The 27,132-nt window shown below is 45.6% G+C and overlaps 1 protein-coding gene across 1 annotated transcript; it reads right to left on the minus strand.

Annotated features, from left to right (window-relative positions):
- Positions 1-3,116: 3,116 nt before the first annotated feature.
- LOC139223526 (receptor-type tyrosine-protein phosphatase-like N) lies at positions 3,117-27,125 on the minus strand. Its single transcript, XM_070855459.1, has 23 exons — positions 26,923-27,125; positions 22,220-22,270; positions 19,589-19,699; positions 19,398-19,503; positions 19,125-19,287; positions 18,280-18,751; positions 17,966-18,109; positions 17,464-17,498; positions 16,889-17,058; positions 16,669-16,755; positions 15,629-15,708; positions 15,440-15,504; positions 13,696-13,905; positions 13,130-13,426; positions 12,590-12,737; positions 11,794-11,867; positions 11,608-11,685; positions 10,981-11,100; positions 10,676-10,842; positions 9,589-9,642; positions 8,720-8,784; positions 8,558-8,631; positions 3,117-3,758 (listed from the first exon to the last, which is right to left on the minus strand). The coding sequence occupies exons 1-23, from the start codon at positions 26,999-27,001 to the stop codon at positions 3,687-3,689; spliced, it is 2,922 nt and encodes a 973-aa protein (XP_070711560.1). The 5' UTR covers positions 27,002-27,125; the 3' UTR covers positions 3,117-3,686.
- Between the last annotated feature and the right edge of the window lie 7 nt (positions 27,126-27,132).

The raw sequence follows: 27,132 nt of genomic DNA on the forward strand, positions 1-27,132 counted from the left end.
TGGAAACATGAGTTCAAATCCCTGCTGACTCTCTTTACTACTTTACTTTACTTTACCTCAGATCTGACAAACACAATAAGTAGAAGTTCCAATACATGAAAAGTAACTCCAGGATTAGCTCAGTGGGATAAGCAGGTGATCTGGAAACATGGGTTCAAATCCCAGGTGACTCTTTACTTTGGATGCTTTTTCCTCCTCAGTGCTGACAAACACAATAAGTACAAGTTCCAGCACATGATGAGGAACGGCTCAGTGAGATCAGAAGCTGACAGGTGATCTGGAAACATGGGTTCAAATCCCCACTGACTCTTTACTTTAGATGCCTGGAGTCATGAACCATTTTTTGAATCAAGTGTCGAAGCTTCAACAAAGCCTCCATCAGCCATCACTACCTGTTGGTTCTTATTCACATTACTGTGGAGAAAAGTGTTAAAACTATCAGCAGGTCACTTCCTGTATTCGATCCTTCCACCTCAGCGTCCTCACATCAGCTGCTGATCTCACTGAGCTGACTCTGGAGTTACTCATCATCTGCTGGAAGTTGTACTTATTGTGTTTGTCAGCACTGAGGTAAAGTAAAGTGAGTCAGAGGGGAGTTGAACCCCTGTGTCCACATCACCTGTCAGCTTCTGATCTCACTGAGCCGTTCCTCATCAGGTGCTGGAACTTGTACTTATTGTATTTGTCAGCACTGAGGAGGAAAAAGCATCCAAAGTAAAGAGTCAGCAGGGAGTTGAACCCATGTTTCCAGATCACCTGCCAGCTGCTTATATCATTGAGCTGACTCTGAAGTTGCTTTTTATGTATTGGAACTTCTATTTCTTGTGTTTGTCAGATCTGAGGTAAAGTAAAGTAGTAAAGAGTCAGCAGGGGTTTGAACCCATGTTTCTAGATCACCTGCCAGCTTCTGATCTCACTGAGCTGACTCTGGAGTTACTTTTTATGTATTGGAACTTCTATTTCTTGTGTTTTAAGAGGACAAAGCATCTAAAGTAAGGAGTTAGTGGGGATTTGAACCCATGTTTCCAGATCACCTGCTTATCCCACTGAGCTAATTCTGGAGTTACTTTTCATGTATTGGAACTTCTATTTATTGTGTTTGTCAGATCTGAGGTAAAGTAAAGTCGTAAAGAGAGTTAGCAGGGATTTGAACTCATGTTTCCAGATCATCTGCCAGCTGCTTATCCCACTGAGCTGACTCTGGAGTTACTTTTTATGTATTGGAACTTCTATTTCTTGTGTTTTAAGAGGACAAAGCATCTAAAGTAAAGAGTTAATGGGGATTTGAACTCATGTTTCCAGATCACCTGTCAGCTCCTGATCTCACTGAGCCGTTCCTCTAGTTACTCTTTTGTTCCTCCATGTTGTATTTGTGGTTCAGGTGATGGAGGAGAAAAGTGTGAAAAGAGTGAGTTGAACTGTGAAGCTCAGAGTGTCAAACTGACTCTTTACTCTGTGAGCTACTCATCAGGACACCAGACACCCTGTGGGTAGTGATGGCTGATGGAGGCTTTGTTGAAGCTTCGACACTTGATTCAAAAACTGGTTCATGACTCGAGGCTTCAATGACACAGAGCTCCAGTAGGACCTCTAGTGGTCAATAAGATGAAGTGCAGTGGAAACGTGTCATTTCTTGGTTCATGGACTGTTTGGGATTTGATTCTCATCCTCATTCCTGTTCACTACACTACACTATACTATATAGATTCATTCCACACAGAATGAAATATTTCAAGCCTTTATTTGTTTTAATTGTGATGATTGTGGCTCACAGCTCATGAAAACCCCAAATTCAGTATCTCAGAAAATTTGAATATTGTGAAAATAATAATAATAATAAAGGTAATACATTTTATTTCTAATGCTCTTTACATTTGGAGGTACAAATGTCAAAGTGCAAAACGTTCAGTATTGTAGACTCACAGTGTCTCACTGTAATCAGCTCATTAATTCAAAACACCTGCAGAAGTTTCTCTCAGTCTGGTTCACTAGGCGACACAAAGTGCTGTATCCAATCAATCATCATTAGTTCTGCCAAGTATTGATTACGTACATGAACACACTTTCCAGAAGGGCGACATCTCTGTATAATTCATTTAGTTTTTTCAATTGGTTTTATGTAATATTCAAATTTTCTGAGACAGTAGCTCTGTGAGGAGACCATAAACGCACGAGGAGCATTTTCTTCCTGTTTCTTCTCTAACCACCAACCCTGCTGTCTCACCCTCAGCCTGTCTCACCTCCTCCCCCTCCCCAGCACCTGAAAGTGACTCCACCTGGTGTTAATAATAACGTTTAGTTTTTTATGGTGTATTTATACAACACTGCTTCTTCACTTTGAGTCTACCTGGTTGTTTGAGAGGTCAAAGGTGTCCAGAATAATAAGAGCTAGTGTAGAAGTAGGTGAGGTGGATTAATGTGCGGTGAATGATGAGAAGTAACATGAGGATCTGAAAACACAGAAAGTCCCAGAAGTCACGAGTGATTGCAGCACTTAGACACAAAAGATTTATTTAAGGTGTTACAGATACAAAATAGCTTTTCTTCTTTTCATAGAACAGCATTTCTTCTTTTTTTCTTCGTTTTTTTAATGCATTTTCTGACTTGCGTGAGGTATACGACAATATATCCAGGACTTCAGACGATGTGAATGGCACACAGAGACGGACGTGGTGTGTTTGGGGTTTCTGCAGGCGTTAGTCATGTGAGGAGGAGGAAGGGTGGGGGCTACAGGATGTGTCCTCAGTCCCGATTCATCCCAAAACATCTTCTTGGAGCCTCCTGATGCTTTTAAATCAGCGACAGGCTGGATTTCCACAGGCGGAACCCACAGCACATGTTTTTATGGTCTGTGGCTCCTTCACATGCAGTCAGCTGGGCCAGAGGATGCGTTCAGGGTGGGAAAGTGCAGTCAGAAATTTGTAGATCATCAATATATATTCACTGATTTCCAGGCATGCGCAGGCTTTTAATGAAAAAGGCACAAAATGAGTCTGGATACAAACACTTTGCATGAGAATAAACTGTTTTTATGTCATATTAAGAGGATTTGTGTCTTTTTTTTTCTGTGTAATTTGAGTTCCTGGCACTTTGTTAAATGCTCAAAACGGGAGTTACTACAGAAGAGGATTAGGGCCACATGAAGAATGAAAAAATATCTGTCTGTATTCTCAGAAATCTGTCTTTACACTCGTAATTATGAAAAATAAACTCAGAATTCTGAATTTAACTCACATTTTCCCACATGTGGCCCAAACCCTCGGCTGCAGACGTCTGATTTACAGACACCTTATATGTCGGTTAAATCTGATGGGACGATCGTTTTCTTTAAACTTCATTTGAATGGGTTTTAATTAACTTTCTTTGAGATTAGCCGTGAATGCAGCACTTTGTACCCTGTGAATGTCCCTGAACACATCGTATCTGTGCCACGGACCCTTAAAAATCCGACGTGTGCCCGAGGAAATCCTTCCTGACCAGAAAGTCGTGTGATTATATGTTTTTTTCATTCTTTTTTCACACCACCAGGATGTTTCAAGGTGTCACCCAACAGGAAAACAGAGAAGCACAACATGATTCTTCATCATAACAACCATCATCACCATCACAGGCAGGGGAGGCAGGGTCAGACAGGGCTGTGAGTTGGGGCGGGGGCAGTCAGGAGGCCAGTCCGGGTCCCACTGGTTTTACTGGGGCAGAGCTTTGAGGATGGCGTTGACCTCCTCAGCGACGGCGGTCAGAGCGAACTCAAACTGGTCCTGAAACATCAGAGGCGACATCATTAGGTTATGATCAATGAGGCGTTCAGGAGGGCTGCTGACATTTACTGATGTGTGGGTGTCGTAGTTCTATATGTGGCCAGCTGTAGTTTAATGTGGCGGTGGTTGGTGTGCAGGAGGATGTGGACAATATTATATATTATTATAGCTGTTGGTGGCTAAAACAAAACTGATAAGTAGAACATAATATAAAATAGAATAAAATAGATAAATAAATCCTTCCTACCTGTGGAGGAATAGGTGACAAATCAAAATAAGTGAGTCAGTGCCACCTGAACCAAAACTACCATCTTTAGCTGTTTCTACCTCAGAATATACAGACAGAAACTCCCTGAAAATCTTTAATCAGCACTTAAACTCATAATATAACTACTACTATTGTTGGTAGACTCACAATGTAACTGTATAGTAAAATAATAGCTGTAATTCTTGTTTTTAATTATTATATAAATACAGTCTAACATGAAACAAAAGCAAGTTAGAAAAACAAGTTATTTCTATTATTTAATTGGTTTAAATTCAGCCACACAGGAGAAACTAGGATTTGAACCCATGTTTCCAGATCACCTGTCAGCTGCTGATCTCACTGAGCTGACTCTGAAGTTACTCTTCATGTGCTGGAACTTCTATTTATTGTGTTTTAAGAGGACAAAGCGTCCAAAGTAAAGAGTCAGCAGGGATTTGAACCCATGTGTCCAGATCACCTGTCAGCTGTTTATCTCACTGAGCTGACTCTGGAGTTACTTTTCATGTGTTGGAACTTCTATTTATTGTGTTTGTCAGCACTGAGGTAAAGTAAAGAGAGTCAGAGGGGATTTGAACCCATGTTTCCAGATCGCCTGTCAGCTGTTTATCTCACTGCGCTGACTCTGGAGTTACTTTTCATGTGTTGGAACTTCTATTTATTGTGTTTGTCAGCACTGAGGTAAAGTAAAGAGAGTCAGATGGGATTTGAACACATGTTTCCAGATGTCCTGTCAGCTGTTTATCTCACTGAGCTGACTCTGGAGTTACTTTTCATGTGTTGGAACTTCTATTTATTGTGTTTGTCAGCACTGAGGTAAAGTAAAGAGAGTCAGATGGGATTTGAACCCATGTTTCCAGAGCTCCTGTCAGCTGCTTATCTCACTGAGCTGACTCTGAAGTTACTCTTCATGTGCTGGAACTTCTATTTATTGTGTTTTAAGAGGACAAAGCGTCCAAAGTAAAGAGTCAGCAGGGATTTGAACCCATGTGTCCAGATCACCTGTCAGCTCCTGATCGCACTGAGCTGACTGTGGAGTTAGTTGTTTTGTGCTGGAAGTTGTACTTATTGTGTTTGTCAGCACTGAGGTAAAGTAAAGTAGTAAAGAGAGTCAGAGGGGAGTTGAACACATGTGTCCAGACCAGCCATTGGCATCTGATCTCACTGAGCTGACTCTGGAGTTACGTTTCATGTGCTGGAACTTGTATTTATTGTATTTGTCAGCACTGAGGAGGAAAAAGCATCCAGAGTAAAGAGAGTCAGAGGGGACTTGAACCCATGCCTCCTGATCCCAGATCACCTGTCAGCTGCTGATCTCACTGAGCTGACTCTGGAGTTAGTTTTTGTGAACTGGAAGTTCTACTTATTGTGTTTGTCAACTCTGAGGTAAAGTAAAATAGTAAAGAGGGTCAGAGGGGAGTTGAACCCATGTTTCCAGACCAGCTGTTGGCATCTGATCTCACTGAGCTGACTCTGGGGTTACTCACCATGTGCTGGAAGTTCTACTTATTGTATTTGTTAGCACTGAGGAGGAAAAAGCATCTAAAGTAAAGAGAGTCAGAGGGGATTTGAACCCATGTGTCTTGATCTCCTGTCAGCTCCTGATCTCACTGAGCTGAATGTGGAGTTAGTTGTTTTGTGCTGGAAGTTGTACTTATTGTGCTTGTCAGCACTGAGCTAAAGTAAAGTAGTAAAGCGAGTCAGAGGGGAGTTGAACCCATGTTTCCAGACCACCTGTCGGCATCTGATCTCACTGAGCTGACTCTGGAGTTACGTTTCATGTGCTGGAAGTTGTATTTATTGTATTTGTCAGCACTGAGGAGGAAAAAGCATCCAGAGTAAAGAGAGTCAGAGGGGACTTGAACCCATGCCTCCTGATCCCAGATCACCTGTCAGCTGCTGATCTCACTGAGCTGACTCTGGAGTTAGTTTTGTCCTGAGATGATATCTGGTCTCACTGATCATCGGTTTTCTTTGCAGCTGTGTTCTGACTGCATGAAGAGATTATAAAAACCACTACAAAGCATGTGAGGGAGGGAACTGAACCCTCACCTCCACACATGGAACCACCAATCAGTCTTAGTGAGGTGTGAATTTGGTGAAATCAAACCAAATCTCTGTATTTCTCCACTTACAGTCACATATATGTAGAGAGTGCAGCATGTAGGACACTTTATGCACAATGAAAGTGACAGATTCTTCAAGATTTAGTCAAGATTTCTTGAAAAATGGGGCCAACATTTAGTAAATGAACATCCTGCTGTGCTGAAGAAGACTGTAAAGGAGAGACTGAGAGCAGAAACTGATCAGGAATCAGGAAGGAGTCGCCCCCTGCTGGGCATTACAAGGATTCAGGTTCATGGCTCTTCAAAAACAAGTTATTTCTATTATTTAATTGGCTTAAATTCAGCCACACAGGAGAAACTAGGATTTGAACCCATGTTTCCAGATGACCTGCCAGCTGCTGATCTCACTGAGCCATTCCTCTAGTTACTCATCATGTGCTGGAACTTGTACTTATTGTGTTCGTCAGCACTGAGGTAAAGTAAAGAGAGTCAGCAGGGATCTGAACCCATGTTTCCAGATCACCTGTCAGCTGCTTATCTCACTGAGCTGACTGTGGAGTTAGTTGGTTTGTGCTGGAAGTTGTACTTATTGTGTTTGTTAGCACTGAGGAGGAAAAAGCATCTAAAGTAAAGAGAGTCAGAGGGGATTTGAACCCATGTGTCCAGATCACCTGTCAGCTCCTGATCTCACTGAGCTGACTGTGGAGTTAGTTGTTTTGTGCTGGAAGTTGTACTTATTGTGTTTGTCAGCACTGAGGTAAAGTAAAGTAAAGTAGTAAAGAGAGTCAGAGGGGAGTTGAACACATGTGTCCAGACCAGCCATTGGCATCTGATCTCACTGAGCTGACTCTGGAGTTACGTTTCATGTGCTGGAAGTTGTATTTATTGTATTTGTCAGCACTGAGGAGGAAAAAGCATCCAGAGTAAAGAGAGTCAGAGGGGACTTGAACCCATGCCTCCTGATCCCAGATCACCTGTCAGCTGCTGATCTCACTGAGCTGACTCTGGAGTTAGTTTTTGTGAACTGGAAGTTCTACTTATTGTGTTTGTCAACACTGAGGTAAAGTAAAATAGTAAAGAGGGTCAGAGGGGAGATGAACCCATGTTTCCAGACCAGCTGTTGGCATCTGATCTCACTGAGCTGACTCTGGGGTTACTCACCATGTGCTGGAAGTTCTACTTATTGTATTTGTTAGCACTGAGGAGGAAAAAGCATCTAAAGTAAAGAGAGTCAGAGGGGATTTGAACCCATGTGTCTTGATCTCCTGTCAGCTCCTGATCTCACTGAGCTGAATGTGGAGTTAGTTGTTTTGTGCTGGAAGTTGTACTTATTGTGCTTGTCAGCACTGAGCTAAAGTAAAGAGAGTCAGAGGGGAGTTGAACCCATGTTTCCAGACCACCTGTCGGCATCTGATCTCACTGAGCTGACTCTGGGGTTACTCACCATGTGCTGGAAGTTCTACTTATTGTATTTGTTAGCACTGAGGAGGAAAAAGCATCTAAAGTAAAGAGAGTCAGAGGGGATTTGAACCCATGTGTCTTGATCTCCTGTCAGCTCCTGATCTCACTGAGCTGAATGTGGAGTTAGTTGTTTTGTGCTGGAAGTTGTACTTATTGTGCTTGTCAGCACTGAGCTAAAGTAAAGAGAGTCAGAGGGGAGTTGAACCCATGTTTCCAGACCACCTGTCGGCATCTGATCTCACTGAGCTGACTCTGGAGTTACGGTTCATGTGCTGGAAGTTGTATTTATTGTATTTGTCAGCACTGAGGAGGAAAAAGCATCCAGAGTAAAGAGAGTCAGAGGGGACTTGAACCCATGCCTCCTGATCCCAGATCACCTGTCAGCTGCTGATCTCACTGAGCTGACTCTGGAGTTAGTTTTGTCCTGCGATGATATCTGGTCTCACTGATCATCGGTTTTCTTTGCAGCTGTGTTCTGACTGCATGAAGAGATTATAAAAACCACTACAAAGCATGTGAGGGAGGGAACTGAACCCTCACCTCCACACATGGAACCACCAATCAGTCTTAGTGAGGTGTGAATTTGGTGAAATCAAACCAAATCTCTGTATTTCTCCACTTACAGTCACATATATGTAGAGAGTGCAGCATGTAGGACACTTTATGCACAATGAAAGTGACAGATTCTTCAAGATTTAGTCAAGATTTCTTGAAAAATGGGGCCAACATTTAGTAAATGAACATCCTGCTGTGCTGAAGAAGACTGTAAAGGAGAGACTGAGAGCAGAAACTGATCAGGAATCAGGAAGGAGTCGCCCCCTGCTGGGCATTACAAGGATTCAGGTTCATGGCTCCTCAGCACCAGAACTAAATGTAGAGGGGGAAACAGAACTCTGAAATATTCTAAGTACTTTTGGTGCCTATGTTTTTAGTGTGGACACGCTCAGATGTTAATGAATCAAAAAGCAACACACAGTCATTGTATGCGGTAAGAAAGGGATCCAAACCTTGGTGCGGACCATCCCGGGCCTTTGGTCGCGGACGTGCTCCAGCGTGGCAGCGATGTCGATCTCTTTCACACCTGCAGGAGGGGGGGGGGCAGACTTTAACACCGAGCGCATCCATCAGATCCTCTTACTGTCCGACAGACACACATGAACAAACGTCACCTTTAGCCATGCGGTTGAGGACCATGTCGATCAGGATGTACGTGCCGGTCCGGCCTGTCCCGTCGCTATGGAAACGACACAAAGCACACAATGAGTGAAAGTAATCGAGGGTGAAACTGAAACTTGCGACTTACTAATAAGCTGTGCAGCACTTTAAAAAAACAGACATGCACCAAGAGCTTCATGATGCTGAGGAATTCAAAACTGGCTCTCTGTGTATTTTAAGGACAAATATTAGTGCGACATAAGTGAAACGAGGTGAAGAGATAATATCTGATTTATTTCAGACCTCAAACTTTAAGTCTGAAGGCTTTTTACCAAACTGCTGCTTATGTCTGCCACCCAGTGGACCGATGTGGTGTAGCAGGTCTAAATAAGGTCTGAATGAGGTCTGAAGGTCAAAATGAGGTCTAAATGAGGTCTGAATGAGGTCTGAATGAGGTCTGAATGAGGTCTGAAGGTCTAAATGAGGTCTAATGAGGTCTGAATGAGGTCTGAATGAGGTCTGAAGGTCTAAATGAGGTCTAAATGAGGTCTGAATGAGGTCTGAATGAGGTCTGAAGGTCTAAATGAGGTCTAATGAGGTCTGAATGAGGTCTGAATGAGGTCTAATGAGGTCTAAAGGTCTAAATGAGGTCCGATTGAGGTCTAAATGAGGTCTGAAGGTCTAATGAGGTCTAAATGAGGTCTGAAGGTCTAATGAGGTCTGAATGAGGTCTAAAGGTCTAAATGAGGTCTGAAGGTCTAAATGAGGTCTAAATGAGGTCTAAAGGTCTAAATGAGGTCTAAATTAGGTCTAAAGGTCTAAAGGTCTAAATGAGGTCTACTAAATGACACCTGTCTGGAGGTGCACAGGTGTGCAGGTCTACCTGCAGTGCACGATGATGGGGCAGGACCGTCCTCTGTAGCATTTATTCACCTTCCTGAGGAGAAAAGAGAGGAAATGAAAAGAAGTTAAAGAAATCAGAAAAAGTTACTGATAGATAGACAGACAGACAGACAGACAGACAGACAGACAGACAGACAGATAGATAGATAGATAGATAGATAGATAGATAGATAGATAGATAGATAGATAGATAGATAGATAGATAGATAGATAGATAGATAGATAGATAGATAGGGGGGGTATAAAGTGGGGGGGGTTCGGCGATGGACCTCCTGCTGCAGCCACACCAGTCCATGATCATTTTTGTGACTATGCAACTGGACCCAGACTACTAGCTGCAAACCACAAGAATGACACAGACAGATATGTTGAAAACTAAACCAGGGGCCCCGCTGACCTCCATCGCACAGGGGGGAGGACGGTAGGGGGGAGGAGGAGGAGGAGGAGGAGGAGGAGCAGGAGGAGGAGGAGGACAGACAGAAGGATGGAGGATGGATAAACATGCTTGGCAGCGTGCATGTGAAATATGTAGCCTTTAATATTATATTATAAGTTTATTTCTGTTGGAAATCTGTTTATTTCTATTCTGATGCAGTTTTTCTTCACTTTTTTGGAGGAAAAAGGTTTTGAGGACAGAAATGACTTCATAGGAGGGTATTTTTTAGCCCACATTAACAAATGTACAAGTACAGATTGGTTTGAATCTTCACATTTTAACACTTCTTTTAGACTGAACGCTGTGCAGAACTTCAGCTAAAAAAAACTCAAATTACAGGGAGACTTGACGCTTTGATTTTGCCTGATTAATCGTGTGTCAGGGTCTTAATTCATTAATATCTCAGAGCACAAACACCTCAGTAATGCAGTAACATGTGACTTTGTCTGGGAGGTTTGTTCACACAAGCTGACTGAAGACACTAAGTGATGTTCCTTTTGAAATTCCAGATTCTTAAATCTATTGAATTTTCAATGAGGTTCTGTTCCTTTTTAGGGTACCATCGGCTTTGAAATAAGCTCCTGCATCTATGTTCAGTGTCGACGTGAGGACGTCCAGGTAGCAGCGGTACCTGCGGAAGTCCAGCAGGGGCCGCGTGGAGGTGGGGATGCCCTGAGCCGGCCAGCTGAGGAAGTGGAACTGAGTGAGCGTGCGGGTCTCCTGCGTCTGCACGTTCTTCAGGTAGAAGCTCCGAACCAGGAAGTCGTTACACCAGATGTGCTCCGACACCAAGTTCACCTGGACGAAGGGAAAACGTCAGGTCAGACACACACACACACACACACACACACACACACACACACACACACACACACACACACACACACACACACACACACACACACACACACACACACACACACACACCCCTCTTACTTCGTAGATGTGGTAGAGTGACGAGCCTTCATCGGGCCAGTAGCGGTCACACTGTTTCTCTCCATCCTCCACCAGAGCCGTCATCATCACAATCACAGTGCAGCCGTTCTCCCAGACCATCTGCACAACGACACCATCATCATCATCATCATCATCATCATCATCATCATCATCATCAATTATCAGTGAAATGGAACCAACGACAGTAAGCTGTTTAAATGGGGCTCAAATAAAAGCAGTAACTTTCAGTTTTTATAGATTTTTACCATTTGTTGCATCTTTTAAACACATTTTACAGCAAAATAACATAATAAAATAATATATAAAATACACTAAAGAGCAGCTGATCACTTTAATTTACCATTTTGTATGACTGACAGTCTTATTCAGATTTAGATAAACACATGATAAAATCCAGACAGTAATTCCCTTCATCCTCTCTCCTGCCTGACTGTAAGATTTAAAAAAAATCTTATTTATTAACTCTTCTTTATTCTTACAAATAAACTAATAAAACAAACTACATTTGCACATCCTCTTAATATACAATCCATCTCTAAGTTAAATTGTTAAATGACATGTTGAGCCATTATAATAACCGACTGTAAATAAAAGGTTTATTCTGACCTGCCAGAAGTCAGAGATGGTGTGCGACAGGGGGCCCTGGGTGGCGATGTAGGCCGGCATCCGGGGGTCGTGCTCGATCTGAGGGGAGGCGTCAGATTATTAGGGGACATACAGATCAGATCTCTGAGTGCTAACGGGGAGGCGATAAACGTGTCAAATAGTGTGGAGGTTAATAGTGAGACTTACTATGGTGCTGGCGTTGATGTAGTCGGAGCGCGAAGGGTTGATCTCCGCCTTCAGCTTCACCCGTGAGTGGTCATCTGAAGGACAACAGTGACCTTGTTTTTATGTATTTTGGGTTGAAATGACTGGTAGGTATAAAAACCAGTGTGTGACAGCATCATGGAAAGGATCCCTACAGAGAGAGACCTGGAAGATCCTTTTGGTTTAACCACAAACAGCACACACACCAGACTACATTCAGAAAAACAGGGATTTTAGCTCACAGGACACAGGAGCTGCTGGTCTGCTGCTGCCTAGATTAGTTAGTTTGTGTTGTGGCGTGAGTTGATCCAAACTAACACACCAAAAAACACCAAAGTAGCACAAAGACCTGCGTTCTGCAAGGTAAAATTACTGTTTTTGTGAATGGAGTCTGGTGAGGAACAGCTGTTTTATCAATACCTTAAAAGGCACCAGACTCCATTCACAAAAACAGTAATTTTACCTAACAGAACACAGTCATTGCTGGTCTACTGCTTCCTCCAGTAGGCTGTGATTTTGGTGTTTTATAGAGTTAGTTTGGATCCAACAGTATTTATAAAATATATAAAATCATACCTTTTATGCCTTAATATCTTGGATGTCTGATGCATCCTGTTAGACACATTTCTCCCATAATTCAGCCTGACATTTCTGGGCTCTAACTTGAGACAAGCTGCTTCAGATCTGCTTTTTTCAGCCTAAAGGTTCAAATGAAGAACTCTGGCTGTCTGTGTGCATCAGCGGTCGTATTGGAAGTGAAGCAGCTGCTGGGACTCACAGGGCACGGAGTCGGGGCAGCGGTTCTTCTTGGCGTTGGCGTCGCTCTGAGCTACGGAGACGGCGCTGGGCTCGGCCTGGTAGGAGCACAGAGCCTCCCACTCCTTCATCAGACGGTCCTTGTTCCTCAGGTGGTCCTCCATGTAGGCCTGAGGGGCGTTAGCAACACAGTGCACAGCTTTTCACACTCCATTTGTTTGCATTGTTGAATTTGTTAAAGTGCAAATCATTTCATTCAGTCCCAAAAATACAGACACACCTGATTCTCTAAATATTTTGTTGAGGGGTTTGCTTTGATTTGATGATTTGCAGCTCAAATGAGGTTAAAAAGGTTCAATTTAAGCTGAAATTTGGTTGAAAAGTGAATGTTTTTATTGTTTAAACAGCATTTTAGGGTGTATTAAGGGCCTGAGTGACACTGAAACACAGTTAAAGGTCTGAAAAATGTTAATGTGGAAGTCAGCGCCATCAATGGCATCTGACTTTGTGCTGTTGTTCTGCTTCCTGTCCTGCTGATCATGTGGCCAGCGTCCATACTGACCAGTATCATGTGACCGGTGGAGATGTCCATGTTGGCCTGCGCCGGCTCCTCGCACCACGACGGCGTGCTGCTGTGGGAGCTCGGGCTGGGCTGGGCTCCGTCGCTGAACTGGGACGACACGCTGCTCACCCTGGAGTCTGCGCCTCCCGCTGCTCCTGCTCCTCCCCCGACCCCGGCACCTGCTCCTCCTCCTCCACCACCACCTCCTCCTCCGCTCGCTCCTCCCACGGCGCCGAGGGCAGCAGCTTCCAGGCGTCCGAAGGCGCCTTTGGAGGCCATGTGCTGGCGACACAGGTCCTGGTGAGCCGGGTATGCATGCGTCACGCTGTTACACTACTGCATCAGTCAGGTTCCTCACCAGCTGACAGTGATCCCATTTAACGTGCTTTTATTGTCTTAACTTTTCATGTTATCTTAATGATTGAGTTTTTAAATGTTCCTTAAACCTCCACTGGTATATCTTTAAATCATTTGGTGGCTTTGCAACAAGCTGACACATAAAATTCAAATTTCAAAGTTGAAGTTGAACGCCTCCCTTGTGCAGAGGGGAAGCCATGTTTCCTCACCTGGTACTCCTGGTGGCTGAAGCTGCCCCCCTCCGGCCCCAGGCCCAGCTTCTTCGCCGCCAGCCGGTGGGCGTGGTGACGCAGGCAGGCGATGGTCATGGCCGCCACCAGGATGCTGCCGATGCAGGCCATGGCCACCAGCGTGGCGAACACCCAGCGGGAGCTGGGCTGCACTCGAGTCGCCAGGGGCAACGCCTTCCCATCATTCCTCTGAGGCAGGAAAGACAACATGGTTATAGTTCTTCAGATGCTCACACACTCCCAGATAACCAATGAGGAGGAGGAGGAGGAGGAGGAGGAGGAGGAGGAGGAGGAGGAGGAGGAGGAGGAGGAGGATGCTGTGTGTGTACATGTGTGTATTAAAATACCTTATTTGAAGTGGTATTATCGTTAGTATCTATTTTGTTTTCTATCTTTCTAATGAATTACATGTTTTAAATCTAAATTAATGAATAAATCTAAACATGTAAACACCTCCTCTTCCTCCTCTTCCTCCTCCTCCTCCTCCTCCCTGGATGAATTGTCTCTCTTGACCCTTCATACCTCCTCCTTCCTCTCCGTGGGCCTCAGGAATGTGAGGGGCTCTGTCTGTGTGTGTGGTATCTGAAAGACATTAAAGTCTGAGCTGGGGGTGCTGGTGCTGGTGCTGGTGGTGGTGGTGGGGGGCTTCACCTGCTATTATAAAGGGGCCCAGCCGGGGTTCAGCATGTGTGTGTGAAACTGAAGAAGAGTTGAAGTTTTCTTCTTCTTCTCTCTTTAATTTACGGCTTCAGCTCTTAGCACAAAAATCAACCCTTAAAAAAAGACCTTAAAACAGACTAAAGGCTCCTTAAAATAAGTGTCGCTGTCAGATCAGAGCTGCAGAAATGCTGACATGAATAAAAAAAACATGTGTAGCACAACAGATTACTACAAGTTCATGAATATTATGGAGGTTTTTAAAAGTTATGATGCTAAAAAGCTGGAAAATGTCCCTTAAAAACAGTATTTAGAGCTTTATATTATATAAAGACACTGGAATGCCACTTTATATAGATAATATACATGAGTGTCACACAGATCTGACTGCTGGAGTGTTAGAAGAACATTTTATAGGCAACAAACCGTCTTTATCACATTATTTCACTTGTTAGGCTCATAAATAAACTTTATAGCTTCACGGTGAGCTGCTGAGTTAATAAACTAAACTTTTCACTCACCACAAAGCTCGATGAGGAGCGTCCACATGGAGCCCAAATATCAGGACAGTCAAGTTACACCGGATGTATACTAACTGGAATTCCGGGACTGATTTTCAAAACAAAAGTTTTTTTTTTTTTTTTTTTTTTTTTTTTTAAATCGGATTTTATTTTGAAAGAAACCTTTCTATCACTTACTGTTTCCACATTACTTTATATTTCCTTTTCACTGCATTTTAAAGAGCACTTTTTTTAAACCACATTTCTTCTATTTTATTATCAAAACAAAAACAAATTCTGGTATATCTTTTATAAACATATTAAAATGAGCTCCATCTTTACCAGTTAAGACACGAATGAATTATTATTATTGTGAAATGCAGGTAGGTTTTACTTTGGTGAAAACTCTACTGTGGTAGTGACAGTAGCATCAGTGGTCGTCATGGCAACCGCGGTAGGAGCCAGTGCATCCATACTAGTCATATCTTCCTCCCCCCCTCCTCTTCATCCCTCCATCCAAATTAACCCCCACCCCCACTCATTTCCCAGCAGCCTCGGGTGCTCACCTCTCCAACGCCGCCCTGCAGCACCTTCAGGCCCGTCTCTGACTCCAGGAAGTTCTTCTCCGCAACTGCAGGGAGAGAAACATGGTAGTGAAGTACTGCAGTACTCGCAGTACTGCAGTACTCGCAGTACTCACAGTACTCACAGTACTTGCAGTACTGGTATTTGAAGTACAACCCAGGCTTCCTTACCGGCTTTCTGCGCCACGTCAGCCGCAGTCAGGTTCTTGGAGTTTGGTCTGACCCTGAAGGTGACGGCCGGTCCGACCACACTGCAGAGGAGCGAACACAGAGCAGGTCCACGGTCACTCAGTACGTCCACGAGGTGACCAAGTACACACCTACAGGTACACACCTACAGGTACACACCTACAGGTACACACCTACAAGTACACGCCTACAGGTACACACCTACAGGTACACGCCTACAAGTACACGCCTACAGGTACATGCCTACAGGTACACACCTACAAGTACACACCTACAGGTACACACCTACAGGTACATGCCTACAGGTACACGCCTACAGGTACACGCCTACAGGTACACGCCTACAAGTACACACCTACAGGTACACACCTACAGGTACACACCTACAGGTACATGCCTACAAGTACACGCCTACAGGTACACGCCTACAGGTACACGCCTACAGGTACACGCCTACAAGTACACACCTACAAGTACACGCCTACAGGTACACGCCTACAAGTACACACCTACAGGTACACACCTACAGGTACACGCCTACAGGTACACGCCTACAAGTACACACCTACAGGTACACGCCTACAGGTACACGCCTACAGGTACACACCTACAGGTACACACCTACAAGTACACGCCTACAAGTACACACCTACAGGTACACGCCTACAGGTACACGCCTACAGGTACACACCTACAAGTACACGCCTACAAGTACACACCTACAGGTACACGCCTACAAGTACACACCTACAGGTACACACCTACAAGTACACACCTACAAGTACACACCTACAAGTACAATGAGGAGTTTCTCTTTCCTGTTTTTTATTACATATTCTTTCACGTGGACTCCAGCAGACCACAAGGACCACCTGAACCCACCAGGACCACCTGAACCCACCAGGACCACCTGAACCCGCCGTCCAGCCGGCAAACTCCTACAGAAGTGTCAGTCAGCCACCCACAGGGGGGACAGGGGGGTCTGACAGACCTGGGGGGGTTCAGGACCACCGGCGTCCTACCTGATGTTGTCGAAGGAGGTGGTGGAGAGGCCCGTCCTCTCTGACAGACGCTGCAGCACCCACAGCCCGACGTCCAGACTGAGGGGGCTGCACACACACACACACACACACACACACACACACACACACACACACACACACACACACACACACGAACATGAACATACACACACACATAAACACACACACACACACACACACGTGGCGTGGCGTGCTGTACCTCTGGTTGGTGACAATGTAGCCGTACTCCTCGGCCGCCGCCTCCGCCTCCTTTGCTCTTGGTTTGGCCCCGCCCCCGTCCCTCTGGCCCCCCTCCGGTCTGGGGGGCTGGACGGTGGAGGGCGGAGCCTCGGGGGCGGCCATCTTGTACGCCATGGCGCCCTCAGTGACCTGATGGACACACACACACACACACACACACACACATGAGGAGGAGGTGCACCTTACAGAATAAATAAATAAAACAAAAACTTTAAATAAATAAAAAGATATATTAAATTTATTAAAAATACATAAAAACAGTGATGTTAATATAAAATATAAAAAATTCCATAACTGCTTCTTAAAAACAATAAAATAAATAAACATTCTGTGAGAAAACATCAAAATAATACAAACCAAAACCACGAGATTCATGGTTTTACTTTATGCTCTATGATCAGAGGAAACTGTCGCAGCTCTAAGAAACACATTTAGCGGTTTGTTTTTAAAGACGTCGCCACGGCCTGAATCAGTTTCTTCTGGGACTGAAGTGACAGCGATAAAAATAAAGATAAAACAAAACGAGAGGCTCACCTTCTTTCCTGCGGCAGCGTCGCCTCCATATTTAACTGAAAAGGAGAACAAAAGCAAAACATGGTCACCAGCAACAGAAGACAGGAGATCTGGACTCATCAAACCTTTTAAAGGTCCAGCAGCTGATCTCAGACTGATTATATTACTTACGAGAGCAGATTTATGTGGTTTAATGGTCAAAGAACATGTTGCTGGAGCAGGTCACATGACCAACAGATCCCCTTATGACATCACAAAGGGAGCCAAAGCTAAACAGAGCGTTTTCACACACGTTTAACAGTAAGAGGATCGTCTTTAACGACACATCAGGGACACTGAGCACACGTTACAAAGAGCATGTTGCGTTAAATGGGACTTTTAAGGGACGGATCTGTGTTTCATTTGTGGTTTAATATCAGAATAGACATAACTTTGTCACATTTTCTAGAAGAAACCGACAATTTTAAGCACTTTAATGATCTTTTTTGATGAATTTGTGCAGCATGAGGAGCAGCAGACCCACCTTTGGTCTCTCCGTGGCCGAAGGACGAGTCCAGCTGCAGCTGCTTCAGGGCGGCCGGCAGCTTGTCCCTCTGCTCGGGGGACAGGTCCTTCATGTCCAGGCCGTAGTGGTCGAGCAGCAGAGCCAGTCTGTGTAGGGAGCGCTCTGACACACACACACACACACACACACACACACACACACACACACACACACACACACACACACACACACACTTCCTGGTCAGTTAAAGTACTGACACCACAGTGAAAACACTTTTGGATGTTAAAGGTAAAGCAGGAAGAGCAGCTTCTCCTCTTCCTCTCCTCTCTCACCATCCAGTCCCAACAGGACGTCGTACTCCTGCTGCACCTTCTTCTTCTCCGCCTGCTGCTGCCGGCCGAGCTGAGCCACCTGGGAAATGTAGTCCTCTCCGTAGTCCAGCGGGAAGTCCAGCTCCGGGAAGAGGGAGGAGGACGAGGAGGAGGAGGAGGAGGAGGATGAGGAGGAGGAGGAGGGTGATGATGAGGAGGGGGAAGACAGCGAAGAGGGAAATCCCCCTGCCCCTCTGTGGCGGGAGAGGGACTGCACAGGAGAGGAGGAGGAGGAGGAGGAGGAAGAAGAGGAGGAGGAGGCAGAGGGGGAGGTGAGGTAAAAGGACACCAGGTCCTGGAGGAGCTGCCGGTCTCTGTCCAGGGGGTTCCCTCGGGATCTGGAGCGAGAGGGGGAGGCGAGGAGCGGGAAGGCCGGGGAGTCGTCCAGAGAGTTGAGGGAGCGCTCCTCTTCATCCTGGTAGCCGAACTGCTGCTGCAGCAACAGACATCATCATCATCATCATCAGTATCAGCAGCATCATCAGCAGCATCAGCATCATCATCATCAGTATCATCAGCATCATCAGCAGCATCATCATCAGCATCATCATCAGCATCATCATCATCATCATCATCATCATCATCATCATCACCATCATCAGCATCATCATCAGCATCATCATCATCATCATCATCATCATCATCATCATCATCACCATCATCAGCATCATCATCAGCATCATCATCATCATCATCATCATCATCATCATCATCATCACCATCATCATCATCACCATCATCATCATCCTCATCAATCTTTCTGGCCTTTACAGTGAGTCTCTTCATAGTTAGATGGGGGGTCCCACCTGGCGGTAGGTGTAGGGGTCCAGCAGGGGCGTCTGCATGTGGACGGAGGCCCGGGAGGGGTCCAGGATCATGTAGTCCACGTACTGCTGCATCATCTCGGGGTCGGCCGGCTCCTCGGGGCCCTGAACCCTCCGCTGACTGGGGCCCGATGCTCTGGACAACCTGAGAAAGGAGACTGTTCATTGGTTTCAAACCCCCCCCCCTCAGAGTCTGCTGTTCCTGTGTGTTTGCTGTGCTTCTGGACTGATCTTGGGGGGGGGGGGGGTTCTTACTGTTTGGACGCCTTCTCATGAAGTTTGGAGGACGAGCCGATGGTGGGGACGCGACTCAGCTCCCGGCTGATGATCTCCTGGGTGTAGTCGTCCCTCCAGGTCAGACCTGGGGGGGGACAGAAACATCAGGAAAAGCTCCCTCCTGTCTGACGTCTCCTCAGACTCAGACGTAGACTCAGACGTAGACTCACCTTGCACCATCAGGTCCTTGAGGACTTCCTGCAGCTTGTGCAGGACGGGGACGGACACCTGGTACTGGACGGGCTCCTGGCGAGGAGTCTGGCACTGTCCGAACAAACCGTCTGCACGGGAAGAGAGCGACGAGTCAGACCAAGCTTTACGTGTCTTTATGTCGCTTATGACCTTGTTTAGATTTAAATAACCCACAAAATGGTGACTTCAACCTGCCACTTCCCCTCCTGCAGGAGTAAAGCAGGATTTTATTTAGTTTCCGTCTCTACGTGTGCACAGTGAACAGCTCAGGACGGCTGCACGTCACAACAAAACACCAAGTTACAAACTCTAAATTCCTTCCTCGCTCACCTCCAGTGACAGAAAGTTTAGGTTTCATCTGCACAGGCTTTCAGATATCTGTCTCTGAGGTTTCTGTCTTAAATCCAACCACAAAAACTCCACAGAAGAACAAGAGATTAACTGGACGCCTCCTCGGGCCTCAGTGCTTCACTTTAAAGGGTCACAAGCAAAAAGAGATGAGTAAGAATTGTTTTAGGTTTGGGCGGACTGGTCCTTTAATCTCCATACATTTACACATCTGTTGACCACAAACGTGTTTCTGGGACTCGATTATTTGACAGAACCGACGGGAAGCAAACAGGAAGAAGAAGGAAACACACACACACACACACACACACACACACACACAAGCCTGCAGATACACACTAATCGCACTGAGTGTGTGTGTGTGTGTGTGTGTGTGTGTGTGTGTGTGTGGGCCGTGGTGAGTCATCACCTCTGTCTCTACATCTCTCATCAAACACACACACACACACACGAGGGAGACACTTGGTCGTCAGGCAAGTGATGTCACTGTTGTCATAGAGACGGTCAGGGAGAGCTGCGATTGGCGGAGAGCGGCTGACGGAGGGAGACCTTGTTTACGTTGCTCTTTGGCTCCTTTTCTCTCCCTCCCTCCATATTCCACCTTTCTGACGGCGTTATGAATCTCATGGGCAAACCATCATTCTTCTCACACACACACACACACACACACACACACTACAGATTACTGATGTATGAAGAAACAAAACTGGCCATTTTTTCAGTGCAGTCTGGAATGTGCTTATTCATTAACAAAGATGATTCAGGATTAAGTTTATTTTACTTAAACACTAGATTACAGATATTCTAAGGCAAGAAAAGTGTCATTTTCTGACGGCAGTCTGGAATTAAATAGATTTTTCTTAGTATCTATTTATTGTATTTTAACTCAGTAAGAATGAAAGACACCTGAGGAAATGTGTGGTGTAGCTTTGAAGCTACCGTGTCACTGCCATTTCCTGTAAAGGATTATTAAAGAAATATTCCAGATCAGAGACGTTTAAGGACGCGGAAGGAGTTTGTGTACAAGTCTGGACTTAAATTCATTTCACTCAAATATCTGTGATGCTTTCTTCTCTTATGTGTTCCAGGTGCTTCCAGGTGCTTCAGGTTATGAAACAGTGTGTTTGCACCTGTTGCTCTCTTTTCTCACGTCCTCTCATTCCTACATTTCTGGGACTCTCCCATGTTCCCTACATGTTCCCGTCTCTGGAAACAGGGAACAAAACATCCTGGAGGCCGACGCAGACACAAGCCGCCATCAATAATGCAGCTGCCTCTTAGGGCTGACACACACACACACACACACACACACACACACACACACACGCTCACACACACACACACACACACACACACACACACACACACACACACACACACACACACACACACACACACACACACACACACGTGCAGGCTCTTGTAACGACAGGCAGGCCGAGCCGTGACGGGTAACCAGCTCCTGGCTGTTTGATGGACAGGAGACACGTCACGGCCTCCTGAAGCCTGCTGGGGTTTTCACACCGCTGGTCGACTTACGATGCACATCACGCTGCATTCAGGGCACCGTAAATATGAGCTTCCTGCTGGTGAGGAAGGTATCTACGTCAGCCAGACAGAGGAGCATATCTGAGCAGTGTGGATTATAATAAATGTGATAAATAAAGGCTCAGTCCGCCCAAATCACAGAGAATAAGTCATTCTTTCACCTCTGTGGCACCGGGACTGTGACAGAAACCTTTTATCTTGTTTTCTTACTTTTTATCTATCGGATCTGTTTCAGTTTCTCACACTGAAGCACTTTTGTCTTTATGATGATATGATGACGCTAATCTCCTCTCTCCTGTTTCATAGTTGTGGTTTTCAGGCCTCAGTGTAAATATTTGATGTGTTAGTTTCCTCTTCTGTCTCATGATGTGTGGGGGTAGACACGGACAAACACAATCGCTTTTTTGAGTGACTTGAACCTTTAATTAACCTGAATCTGTGTAATAACCTTTGCTGGACAGCAGCAGCATCCTGAGATAAAACACTCAAAGCTTCCTCACTGGAAGAAACGTTGCTCTTCTTGTTGCTGCTGTGAGGATTCATCTAAAATGTTGATGAAGATGCTGCATCAAAGCGAGCGCTTATGAGGAAGTAATGACATAATAATAAATACTATGAATGTGAAGGCAACATGGTTCCCTCTCTGGGCCCTGAACGCAGCGTCGCTCCTACAGCAGCCGCAATAAAAGTGGAATAAAAGTGGAAACGCTCACCATCATTGCACAGCTGGTCTCTGGGACAGAGCTTCTTCTCAAACAAACAGCCTGCAGAGACACAAACAAGCAGAAATAAAGACAAATCCACCCACAGCGAGAATCATCACATCATCAGCAGAGTCAGATAACCTTTACACCTAAACGCAGCGTCATTTCAGCGCAAATAAACTTTTTATTTTAACCTTTTTTCAGCAGAACTTTGTCGGGTCAGAAGCAGAAACATGCTGTAAAACACTGGTCTTTAAACGCCACTCAGATAAGTTTATTATCAGACATATATATGGAGAGACACACCATCACTTAGCCTGATGTTGCTAAGTGATGTGTGTGTGTGTGTGTGTGTGTGTGTGTGTGTGTGTGTGTGCTACAGGTGACCTTTTCCCTTTCCCTAACCTGCTGTAAACAGCAGCAGATGTGAAGCCGCTCACTCGTTCTGTTTGCGTTGGGTTTTCATTAAGGATTTATGTGATCCTGTGTGTGTGTGTGTGTGTGTGTGTGTGTGTGTGTGTGTGTGAGTGTGTGTTATTCATGTAAGCGGTGGTAACACACAGCACAGCCTGCACAAACACACCACATTCACAGTCACGTCGCTGCTTCCTTAAACGTGGTGCTGTGACGTCGCTAACTGGGCGGAGCCGATCTACTAAATCTGCTTTTTAAAGCTTCATTTAAAATAAAATTCTTGATTCTTTCTTTGCGAAGACGCTGATGAAGCTGATTTCTTTTGTAAACAGACTGAAATATTCTCTTAAACATGGTGTGTGTGATTCAAACACGATCTAAACTCTGTTTGTCTCTCAGACAGACAGACAGAGAGAGGAAGGTGAGGAAAGCAGAGCATCCTTCAGTTTTTGGTGACGGGACGCTCTTTTCTCCCACAGCCTCGCTTGACACTTAAACTCAACATCAGTGTCTTTTCTTTTGGAATCTCCATTAAAGCAGAAAGCTGCTAAACATAGAACGGAGAGATCCTCCATCCATCCGTCCCTCCGTCGCCTCCTCCATCCCAACGCCACGCGATGACTAATCTCTGCTCGCTCCTCCGCCCACACACCCCCTCCTCCCTCCCATCTTATCTCTCCTCCCTCCCCTCCTCTCTCCTCCGTCGTCCTGCAGCCCGTCCATCACTCGCTCACCTCCTCCAGCGCACATTACCTGTAAATTAGAGGAGATCTGAGCAGTAATGAACCGACTGATGAGCAGACCGACGCTGTCAAACAGCTTCTAGCAGTGGAAGAAACATTCACATCCCACAAGTGCTGCATTCAAAACCTTATTTCAGTCAAACTTTTGTCACCTTTAAGTCCTCATTGTGTTCAGAGCTCTTTAACTACTTCATATCCTGTTTGGTAGTTTCATCTTCAGCAATGCACCATGGGATATAGCTGTTCATTTAGCTTAAGAACACTTCAAACTTTATCAGAAATCACCAGAATTCGTTGCAGCACCGGAGCCAAGCTCGATGAAAGTCCATCTTCCCTGTAAACCAGTTGAAACGTTCCTCCTGCTCTGCCTCACAGGAGCCAGCGAGAGGGAGGTTTCTGCACTGAAGCTGATTTGGCAGCAGTGAAACCTGAAGAGGTTTTTAACTCAGGGTGTCATAGAAACAGGCTCGGCGACCAGCTCCTTCTGTTTGACTCAATTTCACCAGCAAAACCATGAAAATGACTCAGAGGTGCTTCTCAGGGGAAACTCCTCCAGCTTTTCTCTCCTGTTTCACACAAACTAATTAGACAGAGAGAGAGAGCCTCCATCATCACTTCCCTCTGTGGTTACAAGCAGCACCGGCTCCATTTTGTTTTCTCAGAAGGTGGAGAACAGATTCTTTAATGTTTCTCTCTTCTGGTGTTCGCAGCATGTCTGTAACATCACACAGACTCTAACTATTTTAAATCAATATACTTCCTATAGTTTTCACTGCCATGATGAAGCACAAGTGAAGTGTAAGCTCCAACACGATGATACAACAGCATTGAGTTTCTCTCATGGTGCCTTTGCTGTTGCAGGTTAGTAGTGAATCAGCTAAAACCAGACCAGGTTTGGCCTTTAAGAGACGACCTGGTGTTAAAAAGAAGAACTGGATGAGCTCTAATCTGCAGTCTGACATCCACCATTAAAGATCACTCCAAAATGTCATTTACCTAAAAAGAAAAATCAGGCTGACTCATCATCAGCTCGGCAACTGAACTCCCATCATCATCATCATCATCATCATCAGTGCCACTGTGTTTCACTTCTATGGTCCATTAACTTCCTGCCAGATTGAATCCAGTGTCATTTTCATAATGGTGCTGCTGGCATTTGTGGCTGCCGCCGCTGCTCTGAGAGGCCTCCAGGCTGACGGAGGGCTGACGGAGGAGATTTAAGGTGGAATGAGTCAGCCGGGACGGAGCAGGAGGAGCCCTGTGTGGTGTCAGCGAGGTTCTAACCCTCCTCAGCTCAGCTCGCCTTTAAACCTTCAGAGTGATCACATCCAATCTGACTGGGTCCACTGCACACACACACACACACACACACACACACACCATTTTAAAGGACCAGTCTGTCAACAAATCTCATGACACACAAGCAGCAATGAAAAGAGTTTTAGAATAATGCTACAGCCTGCTCCTTTAAGTTTGATCTTCCAGTCTTCCAGATCTTTGGTCTACAGTCTTGGTCTTTTATGGTTAAACTGTCATGGCGTGCAATAAAACATTCTACATTTAGGGTAAATTCAGAACAGGACACCTAAAACACTCTCACTCAGAGCTAAGACAAGAAAAAGAGGAATATTAGATGTGCTCTGTTCTGTTTTGTGGTCTCAAACTTGGACTTGACCCCCATCTGCACCCCCGTTAATGTCACCGTCTAACTAGGCTGTGATGTTCCCGTCACACCATCACCGTGACGTCTAACACCGAGTTATTGAAGGAAGCGATGAAAACATCAGAGCAGAGACCTGAACGTGCAACAAAACTGCCATTAACATCCCCGCAGACCCCCAGAGAGCATTCAAACACCCTCAGGTATCATAATCTGGCCCTAGACACGTCATAAATCCCTCTGGAGTGATTTGGCTGACGTTCACAGTGAATACGGAGTCGCTGTCCGTGGTGCTGAAGCCCTGAGCTGTGTGGAGCTTGAAGACAGGAAGCCGGCGTAGTAGCTGTGGCTGCGAGGTCACTCATGACTCATAACTACCATGTTCCTGTTGGGATTCATAGCTTTGGATGAATCTGTTTCCTATAACGCCCTCTGTTTTTCCTGGGATCTTCCAGCCTGGAGGTGCTGAGCAGCTTGATCAGCTTCATCATTTTATTATTAGCTGCAGGGAAGGATGCAGGCAGACACCTCACAGCTGCACCAGCTGCTGTTTTTCAAAGCCATTATATCGAATCCCACCACAGAGCGTGTTCATATCTCCCACAGTAAACCTGCAGGACCTCCACCCCCCACCCCACTGGTACAAGTCAGCACACATCTCCTTATGATTACTGCTCAGACTTTGACCTTACAGCAGGAGAGCAGTTTAAAGGTGTCTGATGAGCTCTAAGAGAGAAGATCCTGCATCACTTTGATGCCGCTCTACATTCCTTCACGCTGTGATGTGTGTGGAGGGCAGATGTGCTGTGACCACAACGATTTATTCAGCTTCTCTTCATCTCCGGCCGCAGGAGAACTTTTAACCTCCAGCAGCACTTAGTGAAGTTTAGAGTATAAAACAGTTTTCTTAAAGCGTCTGCTGCTGTAAATACCTCCTCACAGAGGACTCTAACCTCTGGATGTGGACGGTGACCCTGAACACCACAGCAGCCAGGTGAGGGTTAAGGTGAGCAAGGAGACATGTTGCTCTGTGTCTGTGCTCTTTGTTGTTACAGATAAGTTCATACTTCAGACACAGCAGGTTAACGCTGAGCAAACTGGCTGAATGACTTCAGGGATTTATTCCTATGATGTAACAGGAGTCTGGTTCTGTTGTTATTGATGACAGTCTGCATATGTCTGCTGGCTTTATAACACCTCACCTTACCTCCCCTGTGAGTCTCACACCTCATTCATTAACACTTTTACTGCCATATTTGCATTGTGGCCATTTAAAATGCCCCCCAGGGCCACCGTAGGGCATCTTCATGGGGTGAATCCTCCCTCACAGCTGCAGCAGACAGGATTTAGTAGTAGATGATGATGTTGGCTCCAAACAGGCTGAAAACAAACCATCACACCACCTCCCCCCCTCCCTCCCTCCCTCCCTCCCTCCCTCCTGCTGCTCCCTGGTGTGTTTGCTGGTGTCGTTGCAGACTGAACAACAAAATGATTCACTCGGGCAGCCAGACACATCCCAGCTGACCTGTGGTCAGAGCTTTTGCGTCACTGATGCAATTCAGCAGCACTAGAAACAGATGAGCAGAAAATACAACAGATATAAGAGGAGAAAGTGATCTGGTGATCTACTACATCTCCAATAAAAGTCACCAGAGGATGATTACAGGCAGCCAGTCTCCTCCTTTAAGGCAAGGATCCACACTTCAGTGCACAACAGATGGGACTCCACAAATCCTGCACTAGACTACAGAGAGCTCATAGGAAACACTGCCTGTCTGATGGTGTCTGGAGCAGAGCTGATAAAGGGGCACACACAGTGAGATAAAGTGCTGTGGCTCACTCCAAACTCGCTGCTGAGTGGATCAGCTGCTGTAGGAGCACACTCCAGGTCTTACCGTGTCGGGCGGCCGCGCAGAGCCGGCAGGAGGCGGTGAGGAGGAGGCACAGAGCCGCCCAGAGCCGCGGAGAGCGCATGGTACATCCAGCATCCACCGGAGAGAGGAGGGGAGGGGAGGGAGGCTGCTGCTGCTGCTGCTGCGCTCCTACCAGCTCTCCATCTCTGAGGAGAGGCTGCTGCTGCTGCTGCTGCTAGTGGTGGTGGTGGT

Source organism: Pempheris klunzingeri, chromosome 24 (assembly GCF_042242105.1).
Source record: "Pempheris klunzingeri isolate RE-2024b chromosome 24, fPemKlu1.hap1, whole genome shotgun sequence".
Lineage (NCBI taxonomy): Eukaryota > Metazoa > Chordata > Actinopteri > Acropomatiformes > Pempheridae > Pempheris > Pempheris klunzingeri.

Excerpts from the sequence above, each read along its gene's own strand:
- LOC139223526 (XM_070855459.1), bottom strand. The coding sequence starts at position 27,001 with ATGCGCTCTCCGCGGCTCTGGGCGGCTCTGTGCCTCCTCCTCACCGCC. Across the intron at positions 13,427-13,695 it reads TCAGCCACCAGGAGTACCAG|GACCTGTGTCGCCAGCACAT; the intron begins GTGAGGAAACAT and ends CCGGCTCACCAG. Across the intron at positions 9,643-10,675 it reads CCCCTGCTGGACTTCCGCAG|GAAGGTGAATAAATGCTACA; the intron begins GTACCGCTGCTA and ends TTTTCTCCTCAG.